The sequence below is a fragment of the Phoenix dactylifera genome, chromosome 4 (assembly GCF_009389715.1).
Source record: "Phoenix dactylifera cultivar Barhee BC4 chromosome 4, palm_55x_up_171113_PBpolish2nd_filt_p, whole genome shotgun sequence".
NCBI lineage: Eukaryota > Viridiplantae > Streptophyta > Magnoliopsida > Arecales > Arecaceae > Phoenix > Phoenix dactylifera.
Genome location: NC_052395.1, coordinates 19,193,818 through 19,209,802, shown reverse-complemented (window position 1 = coordinate 19,209,802; position 15,985 = coordinate 19,193,818). Strand labels below are relative to the sequence as shown.

Below are 15,985 nucleotides of genomic sequence, written 5' to 3'. Positions count from 1 at the left end.
TGCTTAAGTCAGAGGGGGGCTTAATTTTGGAGAAGGAGAGGGACTGTATTTCCAAGTCCGAAGCCTCCCTTGGGAGGAAGAAGCCTCCAGCCCCCTTTTTAGAGGGAGAAGCTCCCCTTTTATAGGGAGAGTGGCAGGGTTACCTGTGATGTGACTAGACGAATTAATGGGTTACCGTCACGATTGGACGTGGGCGTGTGAAGTAATGAGTTGCCGTGGATGGCCCGTTTCCATCATGGGAGGAGATGGCGTGTAGCCAGAGCTTGCTTGTGGTGCGTAGTGCAGTACATTCTTGGGAATGGTGAGGTGTTGACAGTCGTAGCAGGGTATGGTCCCTGATTAATATGTCGTGGCGTGGCCGGCAAGTAAAGCATGGTGCGGTGAGGCTGCTGCAGGGGATGGCCGCAGCATATAGACGACGAGGTCGGCCTTCTGAGGTCAGCTCAGCCTTTTGGTCTCGGCCTGCTGTGCTCGGCCTTCTATGATTAGCCTCCTGTGCTTGGCAGCTTTCTGGACCGCAGCATATAGACGACGAGGTCGGCCTTCTGAGATCAGCTCAGCCTTTTGGTCTCGGCCTGCTGTGCTCGGCCTTCTATGATTAGCCTTCTGTGCTTGGCAGCCTTCTGGATGAGCTCGGCAGCCTTCTGCGCTCGGCGGCCTGGATGAGCTCGGCAGCCTTCTGTGCTCGGCGGCCTGGATGAGCTCGGCCTGGATGAGCTCGGCAGCTTCTGTGCTCGGCCTTCTGGGCCTTAGCCTTCTGAGCTCGGCAGCCTGGATGAGCTCGGCAGCCTTCTGTGCTCGGCGGCCTAGATGAGCTCGGCCTGCATGATGAGCTCGGCTCGGCTCTCTGAGCTCGGCCTGCATGATGAGCTCGGCCTGTATGGTGAGCTCAGGCTTGTTGTCAGATTTGGGTGCTTTAATTGTACGTGTGGGGTGGTCTATTTTTCCCCCCAACACTACCCCCCGACTTCCGAGTTCGAGCTGCTTTTTGGCTCGGACGAAGGAAGTAGTCCAGTCGTTGATCATCCTGTGACATAGCCAAATATATATGGAGATGTGCGTGCCAAGTAGGGTGTACCTCTCATGCAGTTGGAGTCAAGTGCTTCAGGTCGACTCAGCAGCCTTCTTTGGCTTGTGGTCGACTCAGCTCTCGAGAACGTCGAGACGACGCGGCAGATCTTCCGCGTCGCACTTCTCCCAGCATTGGAGATCTGTGTGGGCGTTGCTTTGTTGTTATCCACGAACATTTTGAGGGTGCTTTGTTGTCAATCACGAACATTTCGGGGGGCCGCGAAGGTACTACCCCGTCATCCTGAGGTCGAGGGAGCTCGGGCTCACTGTCGACTCGTCGGGGCATCTCGACCTTAGTCGAGGAGGCGCTACGGGAGGCCGCGAAGGTACTATCCCATTGTTGGTGTTGAGCGCCACGGAGGGCCGCGAAGGTACTACCCCGTCTTCCCGAAGTGTCGAGGGGTCTGGGCACGCACTGTCGACACTCGGGGCATCTCGACCTTAGTCGAGGAGGCGCTACGGGGGGCCGCGAAGGTACTACCCCGTTGTTGGTGTTGAGCGCCACGGAGGGCCGCGAAGGTACTACCCCGTCTTCCCGAAGTGTCGAGGAGTCTGGGCACGCACTGTCGACACTCGGGGCATCTCGACCTTAGTCGAGGAGGCGCTACGAGGGGCCGCGAAGGTACTACCCCGTTGTTGGTGTTGAGCGCCACGGAGGGCCGCGAAGGTACTACCCCGTCTTTCCGAAGTGTCGAGGGGTCTGGGCACGCATTGTCGACACTCGGGGCATCCCGAACTTAGTCGGGGCATCCCGAACTTAGTCGGGGCATCATTGGAGATACATACAGGAGATGGATTTCGTTGGCGATCGTGCGCCCTTATTCGGAGCGGGGCGACGTTGGAGATAGGGATACCCGTAGGTCGTTTTTTGGATTCTCCGACCTGAAAATAGATGAAATATTGAAATTATTTGAAGCCAAAGTGGCATCCTGTACCTTTTGGAGATATTTTGATGGCTCTCGAGCTTCGAAGTCCCTCAGGACTTGGCTCAGCACCGGCCTTCTTTGGCTCGATTTTCTGGGAGGGGTGTTCTGCACTCGGGCTTCTGAGCTCGGGCTTATGAGCTCAGCAGCCTTCTGGTCTCGGCCTTCTGAGCTCGGCCTGCATGAGCTCGGCCTGGATGAGACTGCTGCAGGTCGTGGCTGCAGCATGTGGATGACGAGCTCGGCCTTCTGAGCTCGGCTCGGCCTGCACGAGCTCGGCCTGGATGAGCTCGGCAGCCGTCTGTGCACGGCCGGGGCTTCGGTAATGGCGACGCTCTGAAGGAGAGCAACGTCACGAGCGCCGTCGTAAGGACTTACACCCATGAGGAGGGAGTACATAACTCTCCTTCTTCAGACCTTAGCTTTTATTTCTCTTTCCCTCCAACTCGTTGATGTGAGACTTGGGCTACTACTTCTCACTAGTTGCCCCCACGTACGTCGTTGTAGCGGGAGCCATGCCTGATTCGAGATGGCTCGGGAGAAAGTTTCTTCCTCTGCTTAACATGAACCCGTGGAGGCGGCACAGGAGGAGCCTCCACTTGTTGCAGGCTTTGGGCTGCAATGGCTAGCGCTTGGACTTGCTGCACTAGCGCGTCGAAGTGCTCGGGTTGGACTTGTGGAGCTTGATCTGCCGGAGGTCTTGGTGATGGATTCTGGACTGAGCGCCCGGGGCTTGGAGCATGATGCCGGGAGGTATCAGAGACTCCTCTGCTCCTTAGTTTCATGGCCACAACTCGGGCCCTTCCTCTAGCGCCAACTGTTGCTGGAAATTGGACCCGGGGGCGGCCGCGAACCGGGGAGGAGGAGGAGCTCCGGCGAACACTGGCGGGCGGCGATCCGTCGGCGAGCGGCGTCCTCCGTGGGGGGCCTGCAAAAAGCCGGTGGCCGGGGTTTCCGGCGCCGGCCCTCCGATGCTTAAGTCAGAGGGGGGCTTAATTTTGGAGAAGGAGAGGAACTGTATTTGGGAGGAAGAAGCCTCCCTTGGGAGGAAGAAACCTCCAGCCCCCTTTTTAGAGGGAGAAGCTCCCCTTTTATAGGGAGAGTGGCAGGGTTACCTGTGATGTGACTAGACGAATTAATGGGTTACCGTCACGATTGGACGTGGGCGTGTGAAGTAATGAGTTGCCGTGGATGGCCCGTTTCCATCATGGGAGGAGATGGCGTGTAGCCAGAGCTTGCTTGTGGCGCGCAGTGCAGTACATTCTTGGGAATGGTGAGGTGTTGACAGTCGTAGCAGGGTATGGTCCCTGATTAATATGTCGTGGCGTGGCCGGCAAGTAAAGCATGGTGCGGTGAGGCTGCTGCAGGGGATGGCCGCAGCATATAGACGACGAAGTCGGCCTTCTGAGGTCAGCTCAGCCTTTTGGTCTCGGCCTGCTGTGCTCGGCCTTCTATGATTAGCCTCCTGTGCTTGGCAGCCTTCTGGACCGCAGCATATAGACGACGAGGTCGGCCTTCTGAGGTCAGCTCAGCCTTTTGGTCTCGGCCTGCTGTGCTCGGCCTTCTATGATTAGCCTTCTGTGCTTGGCAGCCTTCTGGATGAGCTCGGCAGCCTTCTGCGCTCGGCGGCCTGGATGAGCTCGGCAGCCTTCTGTGCTCGGCGGCCTGGATGAGCTCGGCCTTCTGGGCCTTAGCCTTCTGAGCTCGGCAGCCTGGATGAGCTCGGCAGCCTTCTGTGCTCGGCGGCCTAGATGAGCTCGGCCTGCATGATGAGCTCGGCTCGGCTCTCTGAGCTCGGCCTGCATGATGAGCTCGGCTCGGCTCTCTGAGCTCGGCCTGCATGATGAGCTCGGCCTGTATGGTGAGCTCAGGCTTGTTGTCAGATTTGGGTGCTTTAATTGTACGTGTGGGGTGGTCTATTTTTCCCCCCAACAAATAGAAATGTATACATAAATATGTTTTTATCTATTAAAAACATGCTTGTTATTTTTATTTAGGGGTGAGGGATCCTAGATCTTGTACGATGCATGCTTTGTAGTTTGCACCATAAAGCGCTGCCACATTGCTCATCTCGAAAATGAAGGGCTCTTGCACAATCTCTCAGCGCCATATAGTTGGCAACCCCATTGCGATGCCCTTCGTTTCTAAGATGAATAATATGGAGGTTGTCCGACCATGCACAACTCTCTACTGTACAAAAACGTCCATCATAGAGGATCTGTAACTTGGGTTGCAGAGTGCTAGGTTCCCATAGTTACTATCATAAAGAAGTAATTGTTTGAGCTACTTAAAGTAGATTTTCTTTAATTCCGAAGTAAGATAGCCAATCTTGCAAGAATAAAGATGCCTATATTATTGTTAATAGGGCAAGCCATTTGCGAGCAACTTGTATTTTGTTAAATGATTGGCTTGATATCTTTTTTTCTTGTTTGCTAACAGGCTCCATCGGTAAATGAGTTGAGCTTAAGAAATAGTAGATGCTTTGTGGCCAGTTTGATTAAACTAATATTCAATTCTTTGAATTAGTCATTATCTACTTACAAAATATTATAATTTAAATTTATGATCATGATTAATAATAATCTAATTGCTAAAGAGTTTGCATCCGATAAATACTTAAGCCATGTGATTGAGATTTAATGATTCAGACATCTCACTCTCATGAACAGTTAAAAATAATTGAAGGTATATACGTAATACTCCAAAGTCCTATGCTAATTATTTGAACGAACCATTCATGAATAACTAAAGTATGAGTCAAAATTGAGATTACTTAATGGCAGGACTTAGGGCAAAGTGTAATCAAGCTAAGAAAGCTTGAAAGTCCAGCCTTTATTTAAGTTTTGGCCAGATTTCCTCCCATCTTAATTCACAAAAAAAAGATAAAAAGAAGATTAAACTTGGAAGTTAGTTCAAATTATAATTGAGTTGCTCAAGCTATGCTAAGTTACAGCTTAAATATCTTTATTATTTAGAGTATTTTTAAGATAAGGGAACTTAACTTGGTCCTTTGTTTGATTGTCATTTGATTATCAGTTATTAACATAATTTTTTTTTTAATAATTAACCCATGTTCTACATATAGTTACAGTTACTACTACACACAATTGTTTTGTTTACTAAACCACACACTTATGTATAGACCAAAGTTTGAACATAAAATAGCATTCCTGATAAAAAGACATAAAATTTTGAGTCAATTGGGACTAAATATAAATGGTAGTCAATCACCGATAGCTGCTCCACTGGTTGACACCCCTGTCTTAGGACGAGGTCCAGGGTAAATCCTCGTGATTAAACATGGCCACTATATTGCTCAAATAATAAATAAATGGACTTCGATCCTAAGAACATATCTCAAATTTTTATATAAAATATTCTGGAACGTGGCTGCTCGAGGACCTCTTGCATGGTTAAAGCAAACTTCTCTACAAAGGATATTGGCTTATAGGAGTGAAGGAAGCCAATTGAAACATTACCAGAGGAAACTCTTCAAATCAAGATTCAATAGCTCCTTGCTTTTCATGGAAGAGAAAGTAGGACACCCCAAAGGAGTGCAGCAAAAGAAGGCAAGCCAGTATCTTCTCCTTTTGTATCTGAAGCCACATCAATCTGACGGAAATACTGATGCCATCGAGCAAGGTGAATTGGCTGTCTTGCCTTGTTCAAGCAATTCCAGGAGGTACACTCTCTGCATGACTCCATGCGCACCAAAATAGGGACATGACATCATGTTCCGTGCAATCCTCTCTCCTCCTCAGCACTTCAACATTCTCCATTCTCCATTCTCCAAGTAATTCAAATTGATCTGACAGAACTGGACCAACCCTGGGTTCTCAATGCGTTAAGGCTGAAACTTGGCTTCAGAACAGTTATTACTTTTATGAGAACATCTCATGCTTCTCTATTTTTTTTTTCTTTTTTTTGTTGAAAAGGATGGGAAGATGATCTTTCTAGGGCTTCTTTGATGGAGCTAGGAATGTTTAGCAAAACCTCAGAGATGGTTTCTCTCAAAGTCCAGTTGGAGGAGAGTGAAATGGACTCGAGTCTCCTCGACAACTTGATCGATATTTTTTTTTTTAGTGTTAAAAAAATTTCGTTCTGATAAGGTGGTATCAGTTTGTCAACTGCAAAGTCTCCAAGTCTCCTCCTCATTCGTTGCCTCTTCTTTCTGAGTTGGAAGTATGGTCAACGTTCAGACCATGTTCTTTCCTTTCTGCCACTTCGTCCAGTCCGTGGCGTTCCGTTCGTTCGTTCTTTCTGATCCGGTCCTTTCTCTGTTGGAAAGATGGTCCAACCCTGCTTTTAGAAAGTTATGTATTAATGCTTTTCTGGACTACTTTTAAGGCTGCGGCAGTTGCAGCAGAGATTTATTAAATGCTAAAAAGGATCGTCGGTCAATTTGATCCCTGGATGGATGGCCAGTCCGGCTGGTCACGAGAGGGAAGGAGGAAAAAAAACAGGGAGAGAAAGATTTTAAAATAAAGGAAAGAAAGAAACAGGACACCGCTGTGGTCTACGCCTTCACGCCAATCCTACTTTTCGTGAGTGGCGGTTTGCCGTCTTCCCACGGGCCAACGACATCTCGCTCTCGTTTCCTTTTTTTTTTTAATTTATTTATTTTTAATGTTTCTTCTTCGCCCTCGAGTGGGATCCGGCTAGCTTCTGTTCTTTTTTTTTTTTTTCTTTATGGTAAAGAGTAACAGCATCCGCCCTTCCTGCTCCGTTTGTGTGAAAAGTCGTCTCGTCAGATGATTCTCTCGCTCGCCCTCACTTTTCCGTTGGTTTTGACGTGTAGTTGTTGTTGGTGTTGTCGCTGCCAGACTTGTTCATGTTTTCTTCTCCATGCGCCTCCGTTTTGTTCCCATCGCTCTATCCCCAGAGTCGTCTCTTCTCCTGTGCGGCCCTTCTGCTGCTTCCCCTCTCTTTCCCTCATTCCTTTTTTTTTTTGGGCATACAAACCCCCATTCCTTTTCTCGCCTCTTTTTTTTTTTCTGTTTTTTTTTCTTTTTTCCTTTCCTTATTATTTAGCGGGGAGGAGAGGGGAAGAAGGGTCTTTCTCTTTTCCTATTCTTTCGTCGGCTGGTTTGCGGGGCTGCTGTTAGATGTGGTAGCGTTGTGGGGCTCCTGATGGGAAACTGCCAAACCACCGTCGCGACCGCCACGAGCGGCACCAGTAACGCCGCCGCCGCCGCCTCCAGGAAGAGGAGGGGGAGGGGGAACGGCACCCGAAGAGAAGGGAAGAGCAATGGGTCGAAGTTGCCGGGGGAGGAGGATCTGCATCTGGTTCCGGGGCGGATCTTCTCGAACGAGGGCAGGAGCAGCACCTCCTCCATCTACACTCAGCAGGGCCGCAAGGGCATCAACCAGGACGCTATGATCCTCTGGGAAGTAAGAAACAAGGAGCAAAGCCTCACCTCTGTTAATCCTTCCCTTCTTTTCCCCTTTCTATCTTTGTTCTTTTTTTTTTTTTGGTTTTTTGTTTTTTTTTTTTGTAAGTACCATTGATTGATTGAATCATCGATCAAGGATTTCGGCGTGGAAGGCGGCGTCCTCTGCGGGGTGTTCGACGGCCACGGCCCGTATGGCCACCTCGTGGCGCGCAAAGTCAGGGATGCTCTCCCCCTTAAGCTCCTCTCGTCTCTTCCCCTTCCTGGCGGCGGCGCCCGTCGCACTGGCCTTGGATGCCTCGGCAGGTCGCGCGCCCCTCTAGCTTCCCCCGGCGAGGCGGAGGCGGAGAAGGAAAACGTGGAAGAAGAGGAGGCGGCGTCGCTCTCGGCCTGGAGGGAGGCGTTCGTGAAGTCGTACAAGGCCATGGACAAGGAGCTCCGTTCCCACCCCACCCTTGATTGCTTCTGCAGCGGTAGCACTGCTGTAATCCTGTTCAAGCTGGTGCGCTCTGCTTTAACCTCCCCCATCATAACCTTCTACAACCCCACCTCCCCTCCCTCCTTTCTGATCCATCGAGGTTCTTGGATTTGTATGTTTAGGGCTCGAAGCTTTATATGGGCAACATAGGCGATTCCCGTGCAGTCTTGGGGTCCAAGGATGACAGCAGCGGTTCCATGGTCGCGGTGCAATTGACCGTCGACCTCAAGCCCGATCTTCCAAGTACGAAATCCATTTCTTCCATCCAGTTCCTCTTCTTGATTGAATTGAATCATGTTGGACTATATTGTGTGCCAACATTTGCTTGCTGCTGTTCTCTCTGCCGCAGGAGAAGCGGAGCGGATCAAACGGTGCAGGGGCAGGGTGTTTGCGCTGCAGGATGAGCCCGAGGTGCCGAGAGTGTGGCTGCCGTTTGATGATGCTCCTGGGTTGGCGATGGCTAGAGCTTTTGGGGACTTCTGTCTGAAGGATTATGGAGTGATCTCGGTGCCAGAGTTCTTCCACTGGATGCTTACAGAAGGGGCCCAGTTCGTTGTTCTCGCATCTGACGGCGTGAGTTGCCTCTGTCGCCTTTGCAGATCAGCATTCACATTCTGTCATTCTTGTTTAATCTTTATTGAATGCCAACATCATGGACAAACTATTAATTCTTGCAGAAAAATATGAACTTTTTATTATGGCACTGATCTCTTCGGTTCGGAAGCATTCAATTGTCGACATATGCTCAAGCATACATGCTCTAACTATATATATAAAAAGCCTCAGAGTTGCATTGCTAGTTAATGGCAACACAGCATTATTCTCTTTGATCCGCATATCTCTCTGAACTTTCTTTTTAGTAAATTTAGCATTCCTGTAAACTTCAAGGTTACAAATGCCAATATCTTGTAAGCACTTGAAGTTCAAGTTGGAGAAACATATAGCCTTAAACCAACGTTTGACTATTCCCTTCTGTTTCAACTTGATTGCTTAACTGTCATTCACCTGTTTGTATGTCTAAACAATAATAGCATTAGATGTGGTGCTCACTGCTTGGATTGCTGGCATGCATGCACACCATTTATTAATTAACTTGAGCATGAAATATCATAATGGAATGCATTCAGCCACTGATAGTATCAATCCATCATTAGTAGCACATTGAAATCATTGGGATATAAAGATTATTTGTTGTGGTCTAGTCTTGACGGTTGATTGGATGTAGAAGAGTTATGTTGAAACCGATGGCCAAATAGGATATGACGAGAGCCATGTTGAGACAATGCGGCTGTATGTTCCTCATCTTCTTGCCATTCTTATTTTTCCTTTCAAAGAATTGTTTTTTGAAACCTGGTGGGACAGGAAGAATAGATGAGCTTGGAAGGGCAATAGCCAATTCTAAGGGATACGTGTTAGATATAAACATATTCTAGTTGTTTGGTTCAAATAAATTAACAGGATCAAAAGACGTCTCTATAAATTCCATAGAGCCCTGTTTTTCATGAAACTTCTTCAGAGATCAGCTTAAATTTCCATATCATAAGAAATGGAAACTATTTTGACAGTGAAGTGTGGGCCTCATTATTATGCTTTGATACCACATACTCTTTGAACGGATGCCCAACAAGGATTGTGCTCCTTTGGATGCATCTGGTGACAGTAAGAAGCCATTGCCAAAGTATCCTCATTTGTTAGGACATTGAATTGAGAGAAAAATACCCATATGTAGAAGTTGAAAGAGCATGGGTTACTTGATTCAAGGAATGCTTTACCACCACATTTTACCCTAACCCTTCTCCTAGCCATAGTGCTCAGCTTATCAACCTGTCCCTTTGTAGCACACTGAACTACATCCAACTCCAAGCAAAGAAAGACCATCTCTTTCTCTCTCTAGTTAGGGATCTACTTCATGTAGGTTCAAATATCGAGAACATCATGTGGATAAAGTGGCCAAGGGAGTGAACAACAGCAGCAAGCGTGCCATCAACTTTCTTCTCTTCACCCTCTCTTTCCCTTTCCTTTTTCTTTAGCTTTCATTAGAATATAAGCTTAGAGTCTGGAGAAGAGGCCCTTATGCAGGGAGAATGTGGGGTGGTCGCATGAACTTCCGCTATCTTAACCATGGCTTTGAGTGAATTGTTGATTGACAGAATAGTTTATAGGGTAGTTTCTTAGGTTTGATCACTTAAACAAACAACTCCTCCCGAGGGGGACGAGGCCGGAGGCCGAAAGGGGGTATAATACCATAACATTGAATCTATAGATTGAGGATATTTTGAAAAAAGGGGGGCTCTATTGGATCCTTTTAGCCTAGTGGTATGGCTGCACCATGCAAAAATTCATATTTACTAAAAGCTAGAGGCAATATTCTGCTATTGCTGCATTCAGTGTCGTCATTGTTTGTTTTTTCCCTGTTTTGTAGTTGCTTTACTTCTATGATTTTATCTGGATTGTTTAGATTTTTCGCCGAAGCCTTATATTTAATGAAGCTTTGAACCCTCTTATTATCTAATTATTGATGACATAAAAGGTCTCATAATCTTGCCCACACCAGTGGACTATTTTTCTCTTGTTATGATTGTGTGTCAAAGTCATGTGACTGATCAAATCCGTGCTTTGTTCAATGATGTACACTGATGTACACAGGTCTCTTTGCATACTTGTTGATATTATCCACCAAATTGCATTAATTAGAAGCTCTGCTAAATTGTCTCTATGTTGTTTAGCAGTGAAAGGATTCTTGTTCTGAAATGATCATTGATTTTTAAATTTTCGGTAGGAATGTGAAGGTTTAACTAACCAAGTAGCTTCACTGTGACTAGGATCTAAGAAATGTATTTAGTCATCTATGTTAGCTACTGTTTGCATCATGTGATGCATTGTAAGAATTAGCATTGCTATTTGGCAGATGCACTAGAACAGGGTTTGCTAGGCTGCAGGATACACATTCTGTGCGACTCCTAGTATCAGAAATAGGCATGATAGCTTTAAAACATGGCGGGCCAATATAGCGAGCTTCATCTCTAATACTAAAATATTGGCTATGTTATCCATCATGAGAATGTACTCTAATCTGTCAAGGAACCTTTTTCTACAGTAACCCTTTTTAACTAAATTTGCTGCTTATTACAGTCAAAGGTTATAGTCTAACAATTTGGGATTAGTGCAAATATCTATTTATCTACAGCAAAAGTTATTAGGAGATTGTTAGGTGTGCTTATTTTACTCAAACCAGGCCTAAAATTCACATTCTTGAGAATACGTATTTGGAGAAAATGCACTAATAGTGAGTCAGAGTCCCATGATATGCAAGAGTAAAGACGCTTGAGATCCTATTGGTCTTAAACAGAGATGTGCATTTTGAAGAACAAAGTAGAGATAAAAGAGGGAGGGTGGGAGGAGGGCATCTGTTGACTCATATAGAAGTTTTGTTCTCAGCTAGTAAAATGAGAAGATACTGAGTTAGTGATACATTTGCTCAAGAACAATGCAAGTTCTAAACAGGAAGAACCCTACTAACTATATGCCAAAATATTAATTGCATCTCATTTTTTAAAACAAGATCTGTTAAGAGGAGAGAAAAATATAATGTAGAAATTTTAGACTCCAATTTTATTTCTCTGAAAGGTTGATAACACACATCTTTCCCAGGTTTTCCATGCGTCTTTCTCTAGGGAACCAGTGACTCTCTCCTTGTTACTGTCTATCATGCTTTTTTCATAACACTATTACTATGGTGTTTCATGGACATAGATACGAGAATTGGATTTGGATACATATTCAAGTATTTGGCTCGGCAAGAGGAAAACGAGAATGCATAGGATAACATATAAATTTAACTGAATTATATATTTATTTTCTTAAGCACTATCTGTTTAAACACTAAGAAAGAAAATATTAAAAGATAATATTCGTAAAGATCTTTCAGTATACATGTTTCTTATCCAAACTTTCCAATTAATTTAAGGATATTAGCAAAACTATATTTTGCAAAATTGTTTTAATATCTGCATCCTTAACAAATCTCGAAAAAGAACAACTACTCGTAATATCAAAATAGAAGATTAAACTCATTGTTGAAAAAGTTTAACTTTCTTCCTATCTTTAGAAGTGGCTACTACCAAAGAACATCATAAATAACTAAGTATCAAATACCTATATGATTGGGATGCACATCCAACATAGATTTTTGGAGCTGGACGTGACTGTCCGGTTAACACTGATTGCCACTCCTTGGTGCATTATTTTCTAATAATTATGCTTTGTTGCCTTTTTATTTGTCTTGCTATGTAATCTTCCATTATAGTTTTGATACATAAAGAATGGATATTTGTTTTTGTCAATAAAGCAGAGTGGCTGACTTGACATCTTAGAACTGTGACAGTGGAGAAGACTTGCGGAAGAGTGATTTACCTGCCTAGTGTAGTGTTGATCATGCCAAACTTTACATACTCAGATCTGCAAATTTCTAGTGTCATAATTGCTTTTAGCACTACTAATACTTGCATTTGTTTTCCTTTTGTTTTTTTTTTTGAAGATAAATTCTTGGTTATGCATTTGGCTCATGCCATAGTTTCTTCAAGCAAAGAATGCGCACTAATCTTATATTAGTACATGACGAATAATTGAAGAAAAATGCAGATCGCTTCTCTGATAGCTATATATGAATTTGTGACAAATGAAGTAGTGATTAGAATCATGATGAGTGGAAAAGTATTACATAATGCTATTCTATCTAACAAGTGTTCTATTGGACATGGTTGAGTTTATCTCAGTTAAAAAGAAGCAATGTCTATATAGGCTTGGATATGAAAATATTAGGAAGCCAGATGAATTGATGTCTCTACAGCTCTTGCGTTGACTGCTCTTTGCCCCACTTTTTAGGATATGTTCAGAGGTTATAATTGACCCTGATCATGAAGGAGATGAGCCTCTTGCGTCTTGTAATTTCTGTAAGTTTGTCATGGAGGTGATAAAAATTGTTCTTCACTGTTGTTCAAGCACTTTGATCTCTAAATACTTTTTTTTAAAGCTCTTTTTTTTCTTTTTACCAGATGAAAGGTATGATACAATAATATGCATTGTTAAATCCCAGATACGGTTATCCACTAGACCAGTTCTAAGTGTGGACGTTGCAGGTTTGGGATGTGCTCAGCAACCAAGAAGTTGTGGATATTGTATCCTCATCTCCAACTCGATCATCAGCTGCAAAGTTCCTGGTTGAAGCTGCTGCTCGGGAATGGAAGCTTAAATACCCTACTTCGAAAATGGATGACTGTGCAGTGGTTTGCCTATATTTGGATGGAAAAATGGATCCTGAGCCCGAATCTGAGGAGAATAGCACATGTAGCGTGGCCTACTGCAGCCATGAGGAGTCCACAGACGAATCAAACGCAGCACGCAACCAAGAACCCACCTTGGATCGAAATTTCACGGTAAGATCAGCAGGAAACGCAAGAATGTCTGTCGCGGTCGATGAAAACAGGGCAGATAGCACGGCGGACGACCAGAGTTGGTCAGGCCTGGAAGGAGTGACACGAGTCAACTCGCTCGTTCAGCTTCCAAGATTTTCCGATGAGAAGGTGACTGTGTGATGCTTGTTGAGAATCTCATAGTTCTGTTTGATCCATTGCCATGCAATGGTAGTTTCCTCATGTGGAGTGAGTTGTACATTTGCACAATCACCTGGCAGTGCAGAGGTTTTGCTTGAACCTCGTCGTCCAACTTAGTTCATGGAAAACGTTAAACCTGTGTAAGGCTGGCGAAACTTTTGTTGCTGTTCGTGTGATTCTTACCACTAGACGAACCAAGTCAAGGAAACTGTTCCCAGGGTACGACTAGTCTCCAAAACCACTACTTTATTGAGTGGCCTTCGATGTACCTGGATCGGACGGTATGCGTCGCATTCGTTGGGCTGGTCACCAGTTTTAGTGGCCGACCATCCCTTCCAGCTCAACCTCATCCTCATGCCGTGCGATGCAGCTGCCGTCGAACTTTTAGCTGCCTGCCGGTCTACGAATGACATCAAATTTGCGTAAATTCTGGAGTAGTTACCGCTTTTCAGACTGTAAATATTTTTCACCTATATAAGGTAACAAGCAATGGATGCAGGTGCTATGATGAGCTTCAACAAAACATTCCTAATGTTTTCATAACAAAAAGAGTCTTGTAAAAAACGGGACTTAAAAAAGGGAAACATTTCTTAAAATATATTGATGTGCATGTACGAGAGTCATCATATGTCTTGCACAAATCTAGAAGCCAGAGGAAAATCCTTTTGTTTTTTAACATAAAAGTTATTATCTATGACTGGCAAAAAGATCAACGTATGCGACCCACAAATTGTCGAGTAAGGCCCTTTCTCATTTACCAAAAAAAAAAAAAAATAAGGCCCTTCCCATGCGGACTGGAGCGGTACCCAAGTCCATAACAAGATGATGCCTTTAAACAAGGTTTTGGATCGATAATAAGAACAAATAAGGTCCCATAATTTGGCCAAGTCTTATTGCTTTAAGGTTGATTAGGGCAATGCCCTAAAAACATGAGGACCAGGTTTTAAAGTTTTTTTTTTATTTTTTTTTATTTTGCTAAAACGGAAGTATCATGCATAGGTTTTAAAGCTTTTGAACAGATTCATCTGGCTCAAGGTTTGTGTTGCCAGGTCCACCCTCGTACATTGAAACTTGGATTACGCAATAACATAACTTTTCATATAAAACATATTTTTATTTTAAAATAATACGTATTAATTTATTTTGTTAATCCATGAATCTTTTTGACTATAGGAAACTCAGTACTGAAAAAAGAGATTTGGATAAGTTAAATTTCTAATCAAAGAAGGTAATTTAGATTTTTTTTTTTTTTTGTGTAGACTTTTAGAAAAGATATTTTTTTCCTATGGTGAGATCAGAGAAGAATAATCTAGTTAGTTTAAAATTCATAACATGGCACCCTTAGTTTTTCTATGACTTTTCTGTTCTTTTTTTTTTGAAATTTTGTAGAGCGGTAGAGCATTCTCCTTCCTATCCGTTTAAGAGATTAGGTTCAATTGAAACCTTATGACTATTTTGAGTTGGTCTATTTCCGCAAGTGTGCCTACATATCGAGGATCCTGCCTGCTGGACCCACCAAACCGAAACAGCAAACCGCGAACAAATATTCTGACGTCCGGGTTGAGAAGTAATTTTCATCTGGATTGGTTAACAGAACATAAGAATGTAGTAATTCATCATATATTTACCTGTATATTCTTTATCTCGGCCAAATGCAGAGCTAAAATTTACAGTTCCCGGCCAAATGCTTATGCGTTTACATCGTAGTTAATTGAATTTAAGATTGGGGATAATCCTACGCCCAGCCATAAGTACAAACCGGGGATAGATTTCGACCCAATCCAGCCCGACAAACTAAAAAAGAATCAAGATCAAGTTAGGCGATATCCGGTTGAGAAATTCAGCGACGTGGAGAACCAAGTGGAGTCGACACGTTGGCCCTCCTGCACGAAAGAATTGCTCGGTGCCCTGCTCAGAAACAACCGGCCGGCAAGACAAACGCTGCAAGCATGCGCCCACCTTCTCCCCTTCCAATTAATATGTTTCAATACCACGGCGGCCAAATCCGGCCGGCCCCACGTTTCCTGGCCTCTTTCCAATTATTTCCAAAAAAAAAGGAAAAAAAAAGGATCCATAATGCCTGTTACAGTCTAGTAACTAAATCAATGGATCACTGGTCAAGTTGTGAAAAGTAATTAACCCAGGATGGTTTCATAGTTCGGAAGGCGGTAAACAGCTTTGGAGCCTACAATTGAAGTGCAAAAGAACAGGAGGTGACTCCAGTCTGAGCACATGAAATTCTTCAATTCGAGGGGCAACTCACCAGGCAGGTGATTATGTGAGACAACTGTAGCTTACGTACAGTCCAGAATTGCTTCACTATACTTCTTAGGTTCTGGCAACCCAATCCAGCCTGCGGAAGGACTTCTGTGGACGAGGCTGTTGATGCATGGTGGGCTCAAGCAAGCTTCACCACTTTCTTGCTATACAAAAACGATTCACTTGGAAAGCCCGCATTGAGATCGGATTCCATTAAAAGGCCTTAATTTTAATAACTCAGTGAAGCACGCT

At 44.6% G+C, this 15,985-nt stretch overlaps 1 protein-coding gene across 1 annotated transcript; it reads left to right on the top strand.

Annotated features, from left to right (window-relative positions):
- The first annotated feature begins 6,755 nt into the window (after positions 1–6,755).
- Positions 6,756–13,672, top strand: LOC103713934 (probable protein phosphatase 2C 64). Its single transcript, XM_008800984.4, has 5 exons — positions 6,756–7,385; positions 7,524–7,886; positions 7,985–8,105; positions 8,212–8,435; positions 13,001–13,672. The coding sequence occupies exons 1-5, from the start codon at positions 7,125–7,127 to the stop codon at positions 13,454–13,456; spliced, it is 1,425 nt and encodes a 474-aa protein (XP_008799206.1). The 5' UTR covers positions 6,756–7,124; the 3' UTR covers positions 13,457–13,672.
- Positions 13,673–15,985: the final 2,313 nt, after the last annotated feature.

What these genes read in the sequence shown, in the direction of transcription:
- LOC103713934 (XM_008800984.4), top strand. Translation starts at nt 7,125, where the DNA reads ATGGGAAACTGCCAAACCACCGTCGCGACCGCCACGAGCGGCACCAGT. An exon ending in ACGCTATGATCCTCTGGGAA is followed by an intron (nt 7,386 to 7,523) that starts GTAAGAAACAAG and finishes TCATCGATCAAG; the next exon opens with GATTTCGGCGTGGAAGGCGG. An exon ending in CCTCAAGCCCGATCTTCCAA is followed by an intron (nt 8,106 to 8,211) that starts GTACGAAATCCA and finishes TCTCTGCCGCAG; the next exon opens with GAGAAGCGGAGCGGATCAAA.